General features: G+C 43.8%; 1 protein-coding gene across 1 annotated transcript in view; it reads right to left on the reverse strand.

Moving 5' to 3' along the window:
- The window catches only part of RXRA (retinoid X receptor alpha), a 287,628-nt gene extending 280,239 nt beyond the window's left edge, over positions 1 to 7,389 (reverse strand). Inside the window, exon 1 of the mRNA XM_027869561.1 lies at positions 7,119 to 7,389. Coding sequence (XP_027725362.1) covers positions 7,119 to 7,146 — 28 coding nt within the window. The 5' untranslated portion in view covers positions 7,147 to 7,389. The remainder of the gene's footprint in view (positions 1 to 7,118) is intronic.
- Positions 7,390 to 18,925: the final 11,536 nt, after the last annotated feature.

Consider the following 18,925-nt stretch of genomic DNA (forward strand, 5'->3'; position numbering starts at 1 on the left):
TATAATCTCCACCAGGCCTAACCCAAAGGACAACTGTAAAGATCTGATATATTCCTTTATATAAAGTGCTATATAATGTACATGCTATAGAAAAACATAAAGTACTACATATTCACAGACATAGCTAGAGATTTATGCTACTTTTTCCTAAAGAACCAAGAAAGAGATGGGGGAGGGGAGAGGAGTTACAGACAGGGTTCCCTTCAGAAATTAACTTGTGGAGACCTTGTAAATAGGAAAGCTTGGGACCCCTCCTCCCCTTTCATTCTTTGTTTCTGTTCAACATTTCCTGCTAGTTCCAGCTTGTGTCTCCTAAAGGCTGACTTGCCAGGACAGCAGGATTTTTTGTACAAACAATGAGAGAAGCCCTGGATAACAGAATTCCATTTCAACTTTGCTGGGTAAGGGTTAGGAGTTGTGATCACAGGTTTCAGCAAGTATGGGGTTGGAAGCCTAACTCAGAGGAGTCCACCTTATTTCCATATACAAGGTCACCACTAACCTTAGCAAATTCATGGTTAGACAAGGAAACACAAATGCAGCTTCTCAGCCTTGTCCTCTTTTGGGGTTGGTTTTGTCACACACTGCCCCCCAACCACAACACTCCTGCAGATCAAAACATTGGGTCCCTCAGTATTTACCAAAATAAATTTTCTAAGTCACAAATAGTGCCCAGGCCCCAGCTTCAGCTACAAGGCCTGTCTTCAAACAGTACCATGACTGTGCTATTTTGGGAGGCTTCAAAATTTGCTCTAATTTGGGTCTCTGGAGCTATGACATCATCAAACCCCTTGGTCAGATTTCAAGCTCCCAAAGCTGACCCAGCGCCAACATGCATTCTCATTATTTATGCTGCTACTACTCTAATATTGAGTTGAGCAGAAGGTGGGGAAAGAGATGGGCCATGTGAACACTTTTCCTTAAATGGTTAAATACAAAAACCCACTACAACCACTCCCCACTTCTACCACACCAGAGCAAATACATTTTTTCCCCCAATTCATAAATCCAATCCAGCAAGCATTTCCATTTCTAAGCTCAGCTTTTATAACAGTAGTTTTCGGGAGAATGCTGAAGAAAAGGCATGGTCAACACTCACCTACAAGCGCTCCTTATTCTCAAACCAGCGCCAGTTTAGGACGGCAGTAACTTCAGCGACAATCTTAGAATGTCTCAGCTCCAAGGGCTTTTGAGAACATCTTCCAGGGGTGGGGAACCTGTGGCCCTCTAGGTCCTCAAGAGAGGCCCTTTGCCTCCAAACTTTACAGAACAAAATCCCTTAATAAAATAATTTGTTCTGTATAATTTGGATTTAGTCAAAAGGCTCCACCCAAAGACCTAGAAGGCCACATGTGGCCTTGAGACTGCAAGTTCGCCACCCCTGGTCCAATCTGCTTATCCCCCACCCGCCAAAATCCTTCTCTTTCTTCAGGGCTCAATTCAGGTGCCTTTTCTTCCAGGAAGCCTTCTCTGATTCACCTCTTCCCCACCCCACCCCCCAAGCATTCTCCTCTTCTTCAAATTGTTCTAGATTACTGGCCTTCTTCATCCCACGTCTCTCTACCAGTAGCACACTCACCCACCCCCAGACTTTTAGGATCTGAAGGGCAGGTGCTGTGCCATTTTTTTTTTAATCTTTGTATTCCTGAACATAGGGCCTTACATACAGAAGGTGCTTAATAACTGCTGGGTTGATTTGGATTACAGAAGGGGAAACTGAGAACCAGAGAGAGGAAGTGATTAGCTCAGGGTCACACAGCTGATTCACAAATCAAATCCTAAATTCAACCTCTCTGAGTGACTCTCTTTAGGGTGGGGAAGGAAGGGTGAGAAGTTGAAGGGTGGGGCTTCCCCACAGCCTCTGGCCCTGGACCAGTAACTGGTCACAACCCCAGCCCTCAGACACTCACCCCGAAGGGATTAGCCTTTGTTGACAAAAGGGTTTAGGGAAGTAGCAGTTTAAATGTACCTTCCACCCCACTAGGAATTCAGAGCTAGGCCCCGGCTTAGAAAGAATGAAACAGTAGTCTAAGTCTCTTGTTCTCCTCCAGGGGTCTGCTCATAATGAACCTGCTCTGAACTGGCAGACCCCCCACCTCCCACTCCACTGGAGAACACTGGCCACAGCCAGAGTCCCGAGTCAGGGTTAAGGGCAGTGCCAAAGGTCAAAATGAAGTAGCATTAGTAATGGGGAGGATGAATTCAGCAAGTGATCTCCACACAGCTCCAGAAGGCTCCCCACTTCCCTTCCTAAACATTGTAAAATGACTTTTCTTTTAAGAGCTTCAAAATTCCCCAAGCCTTTTCTAAGGCTGTGCATCTCTTTCATCTGCTTCTTCTCTGGGTCTCAAGGGGACCCCTCAAGCAAAGAAAGCAGCTCCTTGGAAGAACTCCCCCCCCCAGACCTATTAGTATGGCTGGCCCAGAGGGGAGCCTTGGGTCCTGGGCACAAACACCCCCAAATACTCCTGACTGCCCTTCATGGCTTAAAGCATCTAGTCAGGCGTACATGACGTCAGGACTAGAAATGTGGAGAATTAATAGAACATAAAATCCAGGGGATTCTCCCAATCTGGGATAAGAGGTGCTTGTCTCAGTGATACAGGGAATAGTTAGTAAACTGAGCAACAAAATTATGTTATCAAATAAAAATTAATTTAAAAACCATTATCCTATTAAAATTAATCTCTTTATTTATTATGTGCTTGTGTACGTCAAACCCTAGAATTTACTTCCTTCCTTGCTGATTAGGAGAGAAGGGTAAAGTCAAATAACCTAAAAAGTTTGGAACCTCTGATCGAATCCAATCACTTCATTTTACAGAAGAAACTGAAACCAAGAGAGATGTGACTTACCCAAGATCACACAGCTTATCAACCACAGAGTCAGACAAATAACCCAGGATTCTAACACTCTTAAACTTAACAGCATTTCCCTATCATTCTCTCTTTAGGTACAGAGTTGTGAAAAATAATTCATAACCAACCTGTATGACCTTGGACAAGTCACCTCTTTGTCTCTCAGCTTCCTCATCTGTAAAATGAGGAAGCTGACCAGATGGAACCCTGAGGTCCTTTCCTGATCTATGATATACTACAATCCTTCAGAGAGGGGAATAAAAAAAAAAATTAGACTAGATTTCTGCGACTCAATTGTTATGTGACCTCGGGTTCCATCACTGGGCTTCAGTTTCCATATCTGTAAAAATGATGGGGTTGGATTAGGAGGTCCCTTCCAGCTCTGACATTCTGTGATCATTCAATGAGATCCCCTGTTCCAGTGACAAACCCTCTTAGAGAAACTGACCTTGAACTGGCAGCTCCCGGCAAAAGAACGTGTCATGGCCCAAGCCCCCCCTCCACAGATCTCTTTCAGCAAGGGAACAATTCAGTTGTCAAGTTCTAATCCTCCTCCCGCCTTCTCTGAAACAACACCTGTCCTAGCTCAACACAGCAAGCGATAATAAAGCTATCTAGTGGAAGTTAGAGGTGTGGAAGAGACAGGGCAGACAGAGAAGGAGAGAGGCTGAAGGGAGAAGGGAAGACGGCCCAGAGGAGAGCAAAACCAAATAAACAGAGGCGTAGAGACCATTGAGAACCAGGGAGAGAGGCAGTGCATACTTTTCACAGATGCAATCCTTCTGAGAGAATCCTACTGCTCTGTATATATACAAGGCTATAATGGTGAAAAAATAAGGTCTAGCCAGAGTCCATTCTTCCCAGAGAAGCCAGGGATGCTAAGCACTTCTTTCTATCACTAGCTACTTGCACAACCACCCCTTCCCAGCCCAAGCTGGGCAGGAGAAAGACAATTAATGTAAACCAGGGACACCTGAATGAGGGAGAGACGTTCTAACAGAGAAGAAACCTGCCCAATCTCTAGTCTTTGGAGAGAAAGGGACAGACATCATGTATACTTAAACCCACGGATCCTATTTTCCAGGAGTGAGAGAGACAATATTGCATATATATGAACATGGAAGAGGGAGCTACTTGTTTTATATCGTTCTACAGAACACAACTGGGTGTGATGTGGAGGAGTGACTTCCAGGCAAATTTCAGTTCATTTTAATGAGGAACATTGTAATAAACAGAGCCTTCAGAAAACTGCCCAGGTTTCATTGTAAGGTAGTAAACTCTCTCCGTCGTGTTCATATACAAGCAAAGACTGGATGACCCCCCCCCCCAAGTCCTGCAAAGGGATTCCTGGACAGGATAAGAAAGGAGGTGGCCTAGGTGACCCACGAGGCCCTTCTGGTTCTAAGATTCTACAATACTATTTGGGGAGGAATCAATGTACACTTTCTGTTTATCATAGTTACACACAGTCTCTTTACAAGGGATTTGGGGAAACATCACATCACTCACCAGGTCTTGCCAACTTTTTTTTTTTTTTAATGGGAAAAATTAAGCCATAACTACAAATCCATCTCTTCTCTCCACAGGAAGCCCTAAGCTAAGGCATTCAGTCTTAGGCTCATCACCTCAAAAACAGCAAAGAACTGCTAGTAGGCCTATTTCTAACTTTATCGCACCTCACCTCTCCTAGTCGCCTGTGCCTTAAATGTGAATAATTTCTCATAGTACAGAGATGGTTATTTACATCACCTCCCCAAAAAGTATATGGCTCATCTCCCATACCTCCCCCCAACAATGTAAAACATTTCACTGTGGGGGAGACAGGAGGGCACTTCATGTTATTATTATATCATCAATAAACTGCCCCCATTTTTCACCAGGGGGAGAAGATCCAGGATCTTCATTATCAATGAACTGTTTTAATTAACTTTTAATTAACTTCAGGCAGAAATGTTTTCCTGTCAGCCTGGCTATAGTTATCTTCCCTCTATGTTTTCGCAGCCATTTATTTATAAATCCCCCCAAAACCCGACCCCTACACGCACACACACACACACACCCTACTCCAGACCAACATACAGTGAAGAAATGGAGTGCTTGTTAACCCAAGGCTCAAAAGACAGTCAGGATCCTGAGGAATGATACCTCCAGAGAAGAGTATTAGGTGGGCTTAGTTTACCGCCCCCTCCCCTCAGTTTGGCCATAAAAACCTCTTCACACACACCACCACCCATAATCAGTTCCAATCAGTTTTATGCCAGATCAATAGCCAGTCAACACAGTCCTCCCTGGTTGCTCCTGTAGTATGCCACATAGGCTAGTCCAAATCGTCCCATTCGCTAAATAGGTACATACAAGATCCTATACTCCCCCACTACCCTTCCCTATTTCTTGGGGGTAGGTTTGTTTTTCATTTCACCCTCACTTAAGTTTTGCTTTTATATTTCCATTCATTAAAACCACAACAGAGAGGGTTGTTTTCTGGTGTGTGCTACTGTTGTTGTTTTTCCTCGAAAGGGTTGGGGAAAGGGGAGGGAGGGTCTGATGCAATGAACTGAAGCCGGGAGTGTAGACAACTCTAGTCAGTGAGTCGTTGGTTCCTAGGTACCCGCCAACGGGAGCAGCCTCACCAGCAAGCAGGCAGACAAGAAGGCAAGCTAGAAAGCGAGAGAGGTGGATTGTGGTTTAGGCAGAAGCTCTGGCTCTAAATTTCCTGGCTTTTGTTGATATAAGTTAGTCCTCCATGTTATTTTAGCAGTCCTGTGCCACTAACTGTCGAGGAGCCGGGAGGCACAGGCACACTTCAACCTAACCCCTGGGAGAGGAGGAAGCTTTCCACGCCTGACTCCCAGTCTCAACTCTGGGAGCAGCTTGGGCTCTAGGCACGGAAGGGCAAGTCAGCCTTTCCCCAGGCCTTGCCGGGGTGGGTTTCTCCTGGAATCCCTCACCTTTGGAAAGCAATACTTGATCGTAAATGTATCCATGCATCACCTTTAACCCAGGCAGGCCCATTCATCTCTGCCAGACTGCTCACTACAAAAGACTGCCGTTCGAGAGGAGGAAAACGCGGAATAAGAGAAAAGGCAGATTTTGGGGGGGGGGGGGGAGGTGGCGGAAGGTAAGGTTAAAGTCAAACCAAATTTAGCATTTGATGAGGGGGGAGGAATCACAACCAAGTCCGTTCAACCTGCAACCTCCAAGTCCCATCTCCCCACTACCACCTCTAACTCCAAACTAGCATGAAATTAACCTCAAGGGAAAGCGGACACTTTTGCCCGGCGAAGCCCACCTTTCTACCAGGCCCCAGGGAGAAGGCATGGCAAAGAGTGGGGAGCTGGCACCCACCAACCTTGACGACTCTCGGTCCTCTTTTTACAACTCAAAAGAGCTGCTTTATAACACCATAAACCTTTGCTCCAAGTCAAGGCCAGCCTTAAAGACAAAGTTTGGCTGTGTGTTAAGGGTAGGGGGACCCCAGGACGCCGGAGCCCGTGGAATTTGCGCACTGGGGCTCCCCAGGAGGTTCTCAGTTCCAATTACCTTTCTCTTTCTTCCCCGCCTCCGCATGCACCCCTAATTTCCCCATTCCGATCGGGGGGCTGCCTGGTTGGGGGATTCGTCTATGACTGGGGGAGGGGGCCGTCTGCGTTTAGCAAAACCCTTCAACTCGCATCCCTTCTCCGGGGTCACTGTCTGCATACCACCGGTGGAGGCTGCCACGAACCCATGCCCCCCTGGCCAAAAAAACACACAAGAATCCCCTGGGCCCGCGGACTCGGGGCACCCCGGACTACCAGTCCCGCACACGCGCCCCAGAAGGGCACAAGCGCCCACTCCAGTCCGTTTGCACAGCCCGGGAGACAGCGGAGACGTGGAGACTAGCTCCTTCCCCACCCCGGGCCGCCGCCGCCACCACCTCCACCGCGACGCAGCCAAGCCACCACGCTGGTACCCCCGCGGGGGGCACCCCGCGCCCCCCGATCGCCTGGCTGCCTCCAGTCCCCTTCCCCCAGCTCCAGCCGGGCCGATCCCCCCCTAGCCACTCGGAAGTCGGGGCACTCTTTTTGCGTCTCCCCCGCGTTCCCTCTCCAGTTTGCGCTGTAGTTAGTCTCCCCTAGGTTTCTTTCTCCAGCTCCATTCCCCATCGCCCCCCGCTTCAAAAGAAAAAACCCCAAACCTCCCACCCCACCTCTCGTCTCGCTCTCAGCCCGGCAATTCCCCTACGTTTTCAAAAATGCAGCAAGAACCCAAGCAACTCACCCAGCGGCAGGAAATGTTTGGTGTCCATATCTGGTGGCTAACTCATGCCAGAGGTCGGTGGAGAAAACAGAAATCAACAAAGCGAAAATAAAAGAGGAGAGGGGTGGGTGGGGGGATCCTCGCGGCTGGGGCTCCTGGCTCTTTATTCTTGTAAAAAAAATAAAATAAAACAGTAATAGTAATAGTAAAGACAAGGAAGATAGAAAATCCAGTGACGGTGTGTTAAGGCCAAGGCAGGGGGAGTTGTTGCAAAAGTCACCCAACAATGTAAACTACTTGTGTCTCTGTGTGTGTCTCTACTCCCAACTACTGGAGCTGCAGTGCAAAGGGGAACCCAAGGAGGGGGACTATGACGGCCGGCGCCGGAAAGCAGCGCCCAGCCCAGAGCCTTGAGCGCTTGAATGAAGACGCCCTGCCCAGGTTCCCCCGCTGGTGGCGGGCGCTCGGCTACGGCAAGGGGGGGTTGTGATTGTTTGGGGTTTGATTTAACCCCCGCCCTGGCCCCCTCCTTAGAGGGCCAGATTAGAGCTGCTAGCCAAGGCAGATTTCTAACTCACGTGGAAACTGACAAGTTTACCCCTGGGTCTAAGGAGGGCATAATGGTATTACTGCTTTGGGTTGTTTTGTAGATCAATTCCCCTCCCACCAAAAAAAAAAAAAAAAAAAAAGGAAAAAAAGGCTGCTCCATAGATTCCTTCTACTCCAGCAAGTGTCTTCGCCACTTTGGGTCTCAGTTTCCTCATCCGTAAAAATGACTGCTAGAGGGTCTCTAAGGTCCCTTACTGAGTCCCTCCTCTCCTTCCCCCCTCCAAGGAGGGGAGGGACGGGGGGGGGTGTAAAATTTCAATCATATTTTGTTTTCTTTTTCCTTCAAAGGTCCCTGCCAAATACTACTTGACAATATGATGGCACCTCCTAACAGACCACACAAAAGATACTAAGCAAGCCCAGGGGGAATATCGAAACTTTCCCATTGTTGCTCATCAAGATAACACCTGGTTGGGAAATATTAAGAAAAAAATAAACTCTTAAGGCAAAAAAGTTCTCTCCTATAGAGTGGAAATAGAGCAGGAGATGCACAGGCATAGAGTGGCATAACTGAAGGATTCAGACCATAGGATGTCAGAGTTAGAAGGAAATTTAAGAAAACTGGACTTAGAATATGATTTGGTAGACACAGAAGGGATAGTAAGAGTATAAAATATATAGTCAGTTGAAGACAGATCTTAGTACGGGAAATACCAAGATATATACCATAACCTACATAACATAAAATACCAGAGCTGGAAGAGAACTTAGAAGCCATCTACTCCATCAGGAAGACGTGAGTTCATATCCAGCCTCACTTACTAATTTAAGAAGACCTTGATAATCTTAAAAATTGATATATAAATCGAATTTATGACCCTGGGCAAGTCAGTTTCCTCATTTGTAAAATGAAAATAATAACAGCACCTACTTCAAAGGGTTGTTGTAAAGATAAAAATGACATAATATTTGAAAGGTACTTAAAGCCCTTGTATACATGCTGTTATTAATTTTCTTGTTTTTTGTTTATTTATTTTTAGTTTTCAACATTCACTTTTATAAGATTTTGAGTTTTTACTCCTCTCTCTCCCCCCTCCCCAAGATGGCATGCAATTTGATATAGGATGCTGTTCCTATTGGGAATTGAGGCCCAAAGAAGAAATGTGACAACCAAGGTTACATAGGAGAGAGGATCTCAAATCCTTATTAATAAATACTTTTACTTATGTATTCATTTACACTCCTCCAAAGGCTATCAACTTACTCAGTCTACTTTTTCTGGCATTTCTGCAATTCTCTCCCCTGCCCCCCACTCCAAAATAAGATGATCCCAGATAGTTCTCTGTTAGCTTGCTTGTCTGGCAGTCATGGGGTAGAAGATAAAAGTTCTGAACTTGGAGTCAGCTAGTGCTGGGTTCAAATCTCACTTCAGGCATACTTATTAGCTGTATGACCATGAGCCTGTGTCTTAAGACTCAGTTTCCCCTATGAAATGTAATAATGTAACACCTAGCTTAGAGGATTGTTGTGAGAATTGACCAAGGTAATGAGAAAATCGGTATCTAAATGTGAAATATTATTTAAAGAAACATGATGTGTGACAATCAAGATAAGCAACTGTGATACATTCAGTGTTAATCATGTGCTTTGTGGGAAGAATCATCGCAGGATCATTTTAGATAACAGCACATTTAAAACATGAGTCAACTTACAAAAATCCAATTTGTAGACCAATTTTTAGGATTATCATAGTTTCCTTCAGCTAGTCTCCAAATGAGAAAAACTGTTTCCCCAATCGAAGACTATATACCCTAGCCAAGTCAAGCAATAATGAAGGCAATTCGGGTGGAGAGGGGCAACAGCCAAGCAAAGAGATATGGGAATGGTTGGCTCTGTGCTTACCATCCCCACCATTAAGAGATAGCACTTAAAACAAATGCCCTAATCATTATCATCATAATGAGTAAGCCTGAACATTTGAATGACACTTTATTGTTTACATAGCACTTTCATACTCCTCACAGGATACTCCCAGACCCGGTGAGGTAGACCAGATAGGGATTGTCGCTCTAATGTTACAGATGGAAAAACTGAGGCACAGAGAAATTTAGTGCCTTGTCTGAGGGTACATGGGGTCACAAATGTCAGATATAGTAGAACTTGCGTCTTTTTATTCTTGTTCCCTTCCTAAGGGCTCACAATTTCAAGGGCCAGATGTGGCAGAACCCAGAGTTTCCTAGTCTTAAATCTTGTGCACACCAGGATTACCAACCTCGAGAGAGACAGGTCAGTGGGGGGAAGCATTGGGCTTAAATGCAGAAAACTCGGATTCATATTTCAGTTGTTACTTACTAGCAATGTCAGCCAGTATTTATTAAGTGCCTACTACGTGCCAAGCATGGTGCTACGCACTGAGGCTACAAAAAGAGGCAAAAAACACTCATTTCCCTCAAGGAGGGACTTTAGGTAAATCGATTTCTCTCTCTCTGGGCCTCCTTTTCCTAATCTGTAAAATGGGAAGGTCAGACTAGCTAATCTCTAAAGTCCCTTGCCTCTCCGAATCTAAAATTCTGAGCTCCCTGGAGGGCTAGCACTAAGGGAAACCAGGGACACGGGGGCACAACTAAAAGCTGAGTTTTTCACTGCCTCACCAGCACCTCGTACTGGCAGTGGGGAGAGAGAAGTTGCCGGCCTTTTTCCCCTTTGGTTGCAGAAGTCCTAGATACCACAGCTGCAGGATTCCTGAACCCAGACTGAAAAAGCTAAGGAACAGAGCCCGACCAGCAGCTGCGGGTGTTTAAACTCAGCACTCCTTTGGCTTTTATTACAACCAAAACAAAACTCCTGGCAGGCCACTCCTCCTCCCCTTTAACTCCCCCTTCTCCACCTCCCTCCCCCCCCCCCCCCCCCCCCGGCAGTGCCTTTCAAGACATCAATCTAAAAATGATATCCTTTTCAGGGAGGGGGCGGGGTGGGGGTGGGGGTAGGATACACACTCAGGAGGGAAAAAAGGCATTTTTAAAAAAAGCAACCCAATCCTTTCTCCATCCTCATTCCTCTTGTTCAGTCTGAACAGTGTCTGAACAGTGGACTTGGCACGTGTGCTCCCAATTAGCAACATCATTTGCTCTCATTCTGAGACCTTGCCTGCCAGGTTCTCTCTCCTTGTCTCTGTCAGAGGGGAAATTCTACGAACCCCCACGCTCTTAGCTCTGGAGACAGTGCAACTGTAAAAGCATCATCTCTGGCAGAGGGAGAAATGAGAATCATCAAACTCGTAGAGCAAGCCCAGGCTCCTCAGACTGTTAGCACAGGTAACCAAGGACAAGACTCCCTGTCTAAAAGTAACCTTGCAAAGAGATGCAAAGAACTTGCCCACCTGAACGAAGGTTTCAACAGCTCAGCCTCCCCACCCCCCCAGCCCAAAAGAAAAATCCAGGCTACTCTCCGTTATCTGAGTGGATTATCTATGGGCTCCTCCGCTTCCTAGTTAAATCTCAGAATTGTTGAAAGAACAGTAGACTCATAGAAAAGTTAGAAGGGGTCTTTAAAGGTCATCTGCTTCAGAGTTTTCATAGAATCAAAGGTATAGAGAGGGGAAGAGACCAGACCCTGGAGGCCAGCTAGCTCACTCCTCCTCTTGTTACAGTTGAGGAACTAAGACCCAGAGAAGTTATATGACTTGCCCAGGGTCACACAGCTAGAAAAATTAGCTAAAGCAGGATTTGAACAAACTGCCAGTCCATATACCGACACCAATCTGCAGCAAATTTTTATCAGTCTCCAAACTTTTACTAACAAAGTTTCCTACTTCCCAGAACCTATGTTTTTTTTTTCAGCCTTATTCTTTCCTTCTACTGCTCCATCTTTCTTTTCTTTTTATCCCCTAGGTCCTTGCCTTCTGATCTCTAGAGAAAGCCCTCCACTGAGGCTGCTTGAGCCATAGTGGCCAGCAATAGAGAACTGAGATAGTTCACTGATTCCCAGGATATATTGGGTTGGGAAAAATTGATCTATTCTAAACTTTTCAGTTTTACAGAAAAGGAGGCTCAGAAAATGACTAGCCTAAGGCTACATAGGAAAGAGTCAGAATTAGAACTCAGGTCTCCTGGCTCTGAAAATCTAGTGCTTTTCATACTGTACTAGAACTGAGCTGGAGATGATTAGAACTAAGTATAGGGAGCGTGTGAAAGGAAGAGAGCATTACACTCATGCTGAGTTAACAAGAGTGACTGAGCTGCTCTTCTGACTCTGAATCTACCCTAGCACAGAGCAGAAAGACAGTAGGAATTAGAATGGGGAGCCCTGGGAGGGACTCGGGCTTTTTCAGGTGTTGCTGCCACTGCCCTTGAGGCAATTATGCAGATGATAGCTTTAGGGAAAGAAATGCTCCCTCTGTCCCCAAATACCACTAAAGGACTCCCAAAGAAAGAAGGGTACTCAATTAACAGCAAGGACTCCCTCTGTGGAGAAGAGACCAGCAGGCTTACTCACTCTGGAGCGAGGGTTTCAAATCCACATCAAATCCATACACCTTTTCTTACCTAAAACAAAGAACTTTTGTTTTACAGATACACATTCACTAACTTTCTCTTTTACTTTTGGCTCTTTGGTGTAAATTTATCCTATGCTACACAATCTGAGCCTGATTTGGATTTGCTGAATAAAAGATAGCTATGGGGGGAAAAAGAAACATCTCCACTGTACACTTCATATACTAATACAGCCAAAAAATATTTTCTGGTAATATTCATTTATTTAAAATCTTGGAATCCAAGTGGCTAGATTTGCCATCGTGGTGATTGATGTTATTGTTTGGGTAGTGCTAGTGTTGTTTTACTTGGAAAAAATAATTTTTTAAGATCTGTCCACTGGGTTGTATCATACTACTCCCCCAGTTGCTGCTTGACAAACCATCTCAGGAATAGTTTAGTTAATATTTTAAGGTCAATTTATTGGCATTAGTAGGGCTTGGTACAGACATTCTCAGACCTGGGGTGGGCAAATCACTATACTGTATATGTTGTTGTTGCTATTGTTTTTATTGTTGTTGTTGTTTTCCCTTTGTTCCTGAAGAGGACAGATGACTTCACAAAGGTGATGTCTTGACTTGCATATGAATTGGATTTAAGCGAGGCAGATTTTCAAAAAGTCTTCAGCCTCACTCTGTCCCCCAGAATCATCAAAGTCCAATGGCAAGACTTGATTATAGTCTGAGCTCTCAGTTCTGTCTGTTCCTTCTCCCATCATCCTGGCTCCTGCCCAGCTTAGGAGGGTCAAAATGGCTCAGATGCCCCAATTCTTACTTGGGCAGATTTGCAGCTGTTGATCTCATCGGTGACAGGCAACATGTATTTTTCTAAATATAGTTGGGAAGGTCTTTCCCTTTTGAAACCTATTGATCTAGATAGAGCCTTAGAGTATGTCAGGCAAGCTTGATGAGTCCACTCAACTGACTACAATTATTATCTGGAGAACAGAATTGAAGACCTTTGTGTTTACTACTCCCTATCCTAATCCTGCCATCCTTCAAGACTAGTAGACCAGGGGAAAACCATTGTCGTGGCATTTGGCAAAGTTTACCGTGATATCCTTTGGGACAAAATGGAGAAATGCAAACTGGATGTGAGGTAGTTAGAGCATCCCCACTAGCTATAATCCTATATCTCTCCTTCCTTTCTCTGTCACACTCCTTGAAAAACATGTCTACACTAGGTGCGTCTACTTCTCCTCCTCTCACTCTCTTCCAATCTCTCTGCAATCTGGCTTCTGACCTCTTCACTCAACTGAAACCACTTGCTTGGTTAACTGCCAAATCTAATGACTTTTCCTCAATTCGCATCCTTCTTAAGCACTCCTTTCTGCAGTATTTGACACTGCTAACCACATCTCCTCCTAGACACTCTCCTCTCCAGGTGTCGATGATTTGGCTCACTCTTGGTTCCCCCCATTTGACCCCTCTTTTTATGCCTCCTTTGATGGATCTTAAACTATATCACATCCACTAACTGTGGGTGTACCCCAAGACTCTGTTCTTGACTCTCTTCTTTTTGTTCTCACTTGATGACTTCATCAGCTCCCAAAGATTCAATCATTATCTTTTTGCAGGATGACTCAAAAATCTACATATCCAGCCCTTATTTCTCTCCTGAACTTCAATTCTGCATTCTGAAATATCTATTGAATACTTTGAATTGGATATCTCATGGGCATCTCAAAATCAACATGTCCAAAAACAGAACACATTATCTTTTTCCCAAAACATACCCCTTTTTCAAACATACCTATTATTGTCTAGAGAACTGGTACAACTGAAGTCATCTTCAACTTTTCACTCTCATGCATCCCATATATCCAATCAGTTGCCAATTTTTTTTTTATCTCTACAACGTATCTCCTATATGTCCCCTTATTTTCATTCACACAGCCATTACAGTAGTCTAGGCCCTCCTGCCTGGACTTTTGCAATAGCCTCCTATTAAGTCTCCCTATCCCATGTCTTTTCCTATCCCAATCCATTCTCTATATGGTCACCTAGAACTCAGGTCTTGACCCAAAAAATGGTGATTAATGGATTGACTTCTACTCCAAAGTAGTATTTTAGTTGAGGACGTGAGGGCTCTATCCTTGACTCTGGACTTTCCTGTTTGGACTGTTCTGTTTAGCATTTTTTTTACATGATAGCACATATATTGGATCTGCAGATGACCCAAAACTTTGAGAAATGACTGCCATACTGGATGGCAGAATCCATATGCCAAACGATTACGACAGGCTAGAATAATGGACCAAATTTAACTTTTTTCTATAGTTATTAAAAGTCAACAAAAGCAAATACACAAACATAAATTTTTAAAAGCCTGTACTCAAAGCCATCAACTCCATAGTTTAGAAACTGATTTTTAAAATGCATGCAAATAAGAACAAAATAATAACAAAAATGTCTTGTTTGTAAGATGGCATATTTTGCATATTTTTCCAATTTTGTTCCTGTTTATTATTTACATAGTTATAATCCGTGTGCCTACGGTTCTGGTTCTGCTTTTGTCATTCTGTAACACCACCAGATTTCCCACTTGTGTGTGTGTGTGTATTTTAAGATAACTTTTAACAGAAACAGTATAAAGTTTTCTACTTGGCTTAAACATACCTAGACAAGAGTGATGGAGACTTAGATGGTGATATCAGATTATAACTTCATTATGAGTCAAGCAAATAGTACGGTGGCCAAAGAAAGTGAACGAGATACATTAAACTGGGTAGTGCTAGTCCCATGTCCTCTACCCTGGTCAGAACATATCTCCAGTACCCTATTGATTCTGTGTACCACATTTTATGAAGAATATTAATAAGCTGCCCAGAAGAGCACACCCAGGATAGCTAAGAAACTCAAAGCCTTGTTACATGAGGATTAGTTGAAGAAACCAGGTACGTTTAGCCTGAAGAAGGGAAGATTTAGAAGGGACAGGGTAGCTGTCAGCAGGTGTTTGATCAGCTGTCATCTGGAAGAAGGATCACACTCATTTCATTTGGCCCCACATGGCAGACCTAGGATCAATGGGTGGAAATTGCAATGGCAGATTTCATTTCTATGTAAAGAAAAGCTTCCTAACAATTAGGGCAACCCACAAGTAAAATGAGTTGCTACAGGGAGCAATACTTTCCCCATCGTTGCAGGATCTTCAAGCAGAGGCTGGTTGGTCACTTGTTGTAGAAGAGATCCCTGTTCAGGGATGGTTCTGACTAGACAACTCTCCAAAGCCTCTTGGTCACTCTGAAGTTCCTTCCAGTTATATGTGTCAAGGCCCATCTTTAGGTCTTCCCTCCTCTGTGAAACCTTCCTCAACTGTTCCAGCCCTCTCTTCTCTTCCTCTCCACTAGCACATTCAGTCTGAAATAAATTTGGCACTTATTTATTTTCTAGATATGGTAGCAAGTCTCTCTACTCAACTAGACCTTCAGACCTTCCTTCTGAGCATTCTGCATGGTGCCCTGCAGCTTTTAGAAGACCTTTGAAGCCAGTCAGAGAGCCTCTTCTCCATTACGAGGTTAGCAAACCGGAGCCAGTTAGGGAATGTCAATACATGCTCCACTGTGTCTTTTCCAGGTATGCCTTCTTATATGTTATTACAATTCTCCCAGAAGCCATCTTCCCTAGGTTACATCAGTGGAGCAAGCTGATGGGGTCTTCATATGTATGCCAGACCCCTATCTCTCTCTCTCTCTCTCTCTCTCTCACACACACACACACACACACACACACACACACACACACACCTAGTGTCCACTGTATGCTTACTAGTTCACTGGGATGGGTCTGTTAAAATCCATCAACAGTCTTTTGTCCTAGCGTCTTATGGCCAGGTATATACATTTGGGAGACGCTGGGCTGGATGAGAGGTCCTTATAGAACAGAGGAAGCCCAGTGGTAAATCCACCTGACTCTTTTTTCTCCCCTGCTAAATGCTATAATCTCAACTCTGAATTTCACCTTTGTTTTGCTGAATCCCTTTGAGTTCACACCGGGCCTTCTTTCCCCCTTCTCTGTCTCCAAATTAGCTGTTCACTGAAAGCTTGTTTGGCCTCTTGGTTCTATTTTCCCCTGTCTTTATTTTCATTCTGAAGTCCCTGAAGCTGGTCAGCTCAGTCACTGCCCCCTGGCACTACTTCCTGTCTCTCTGTCTTCTTATTACCTACGATAGTACTTATCATATCGATCCATACTTTTCTCCAGATATGACTTGTATAAAATCTGAGTGTGGCCTATAATTAGTATAAAAATTTTTAATGTATTCAGATTTTTTCCCTTTCAAATAAATATCATTTTTAAGTGGTATTGGACTAATATGATAGTTTGTGAGATTATTCACTGAAATGGGAATCAGGAGACCTAGGTGCTCAGTTCTATACCAATTTGCTGTGTAACTTTGGACAAGTAACTTCCCCTCTCTGTGTTCCAGTTTTTTCTTCTGTAAAATTCAAAGTTTGGATTTGATGACTTCTAAGATCCCTTGCAGCTCTGACGATCCCATGAAGACTGATGATGCTAATTGGAACACAGTTGCAATATACCACATAGCAGAAGTGAAAACCCTACAGAAATACAGATTGGAGAGCCCTGGGTTGTAACCTGGTTATAACCCAGGGCTCTAGGCTCCTGGAAAGGCCCATCCATTTCCTTATTCAGTCCTGCTCATCAGTTACGTCCCCTGATCTGCGCCCCCTCTCTGTGAATGCTAAGCATGCAGCTTATGAAGTGTGTGTGAGGGTACTGTGTTTTATCAGGGGCATCGATTATCGGTGATGGCTATATAAATCTTTCTCCATATGCATACATATACATAAGATGTATATAAATATGCAGAAAATATCCACCCAGACCAGATCTCTCCAATGATGTAAACTTATCCCCATAAAGATAGTGGGAAATGATTCATAATATTTATATGACAGACATGATATGAACTGTAATAGCCTGTTGGGATTAAGACTATCCATAGGTCTCTGTCAGCCACAAATGTGATTTAAATATTATATATGTGGCAACTGTAGCATTGGTAATGTGATAGCTGTTATTGATAGCGGTCATAAAGGGGAGTCGTTTTGCATTGAAGAATGTGGAAAATAATCTAGTAGTTTGCCTAATGTTCTTCAATGCAATGCATTGAAAGAAACTCTACTTTAAAATGTCTTTTTTTTCCCTGCCGATTGCCATCAAGTTAGAGCAGATTACTTTCCCCAAGATATTTCATTCCCGCTGTCAGTTTGTGGCATGTGAGCCAGTCTTGGCTAGACTCCAGGCTGCGACTCAAAGTTTGCAAATGAACCTGGGGTCTTGAAAGAGTATGCTGCTCCCCCTCCCCTCTTGCTTCTCCACCCCAGGCCCCATCCCATTGCCCCCCTGCTTATTAAATCAAAATATCCCCAATGTTTCTGGGAAGGCTTCCAGAGTTCAGAGCTGGGGGTGTTTATGTCAATAAGTATTTATTAAGTATCCACTGTGTACACAAATCTGTGCGAAAAAACTGTGGGGACCATAGTAAAAGATACAGTCCATGCCCTCAGGGGGCTTATGGTATACTCTGGCTGGGGATCCGTGGATAAATAGTGCTCAACCAACCTTCTTCTCAACCGACCTTAAGCTTTTGTGGTATGGACCCCATCTGGGGATGCCAATATACCCTTTCAAGAGTAATGTTCATAATGCATAGGATAAAATACATAGGATTGAAAAAAGAAGATAATTATATTGAAATATGGTTGCATGTTCATGCTCACGTTCTAGACAAGCTGAACCCAAACATTCTAGGATGTACTTGGTTACTAGAGCAAGATAGATAAAAAGAATTAACTCTGAGGATTCTCAAACACTCTACTCAGTGTCTAAGGTGAGGAGTGTTAAGGCAGCCATGTTCTGGAGCCAGTTCAACCTCTTGAGAGCTGATTATTAAATTTTCAGGGTGAGCGTTTTATACATCAGAAATAGGCAAACACTATGAATTACTACAAGTTTTTTTTCATTCTCTAGACTTCAGAAAATGATGGCGAAAGTCTTAATAATGCAGATTAGATGCAAAAGTGTGTAATGCATGCATTTTTCCCCCATGGAGTCAGGTATTAAACATTTACCAGTTCACTCCTGGTTGGGGTTGGGGGGTGTTAATAATACCATGGACTTTTTAATTTGGGTAAAATATTTTTAAAATAATGCATATCCTTCCAGAATATTCTTGTTTTTGTTTCTGACCTTTCCCTCATCCAGCTACAATACACATGTATGCACATGCTTATTCACACATATGTATGTGTATGCATATACATACATGTGTGTGCACACATGTATGCATATATCTATATGTGTGCACACGCGTATAAGTGTATATGTATATGCATATATGTGTGTATTGTATATATAAATACATATACATCTATGTAAATCACTTATTATGTACAAAGTACTATGGTAGGGACTGGAAACGTGAAAAGAAAAAATGTGAAACGGGGCCTGCTCTCATGGAGCTTACGTTCTTTTCTCTTGGACATTATCACTTAGAATGTTAGCACTAGGAGGGAATTTAGAGGTCAAATAAACACAACCTAGTCCTATTACATATGGAGAAACTGAGACCCAGAGAAAAGAAGTGAGTTACTCAAAGTTACTTGGTGAGATAGCAATAGAGCTAGGGTCTCCTCCCCAGTACAATTTTCCCATTGTCCTTTCCTTTGTCCTCAAGGAAAAATCTACGATATTTAGGAAGAGGAGAAACTAGAGGTTGGGG

This window comes from Vombatus ursinus, unplaced genomic scaffold (assembly GCF_900497805.2).
Source record: "Vombatus ursinus unplaced genomic scaffold, bare-nosed wombat genome assembly UNPS02014793.1, whole genome shotgun sequence".
NCBI lineage: Eukaryota > Metazoa > Chordata > Mammalia > Diprotodontia > Vombatidae > Vombatus > Vombatus ursinus.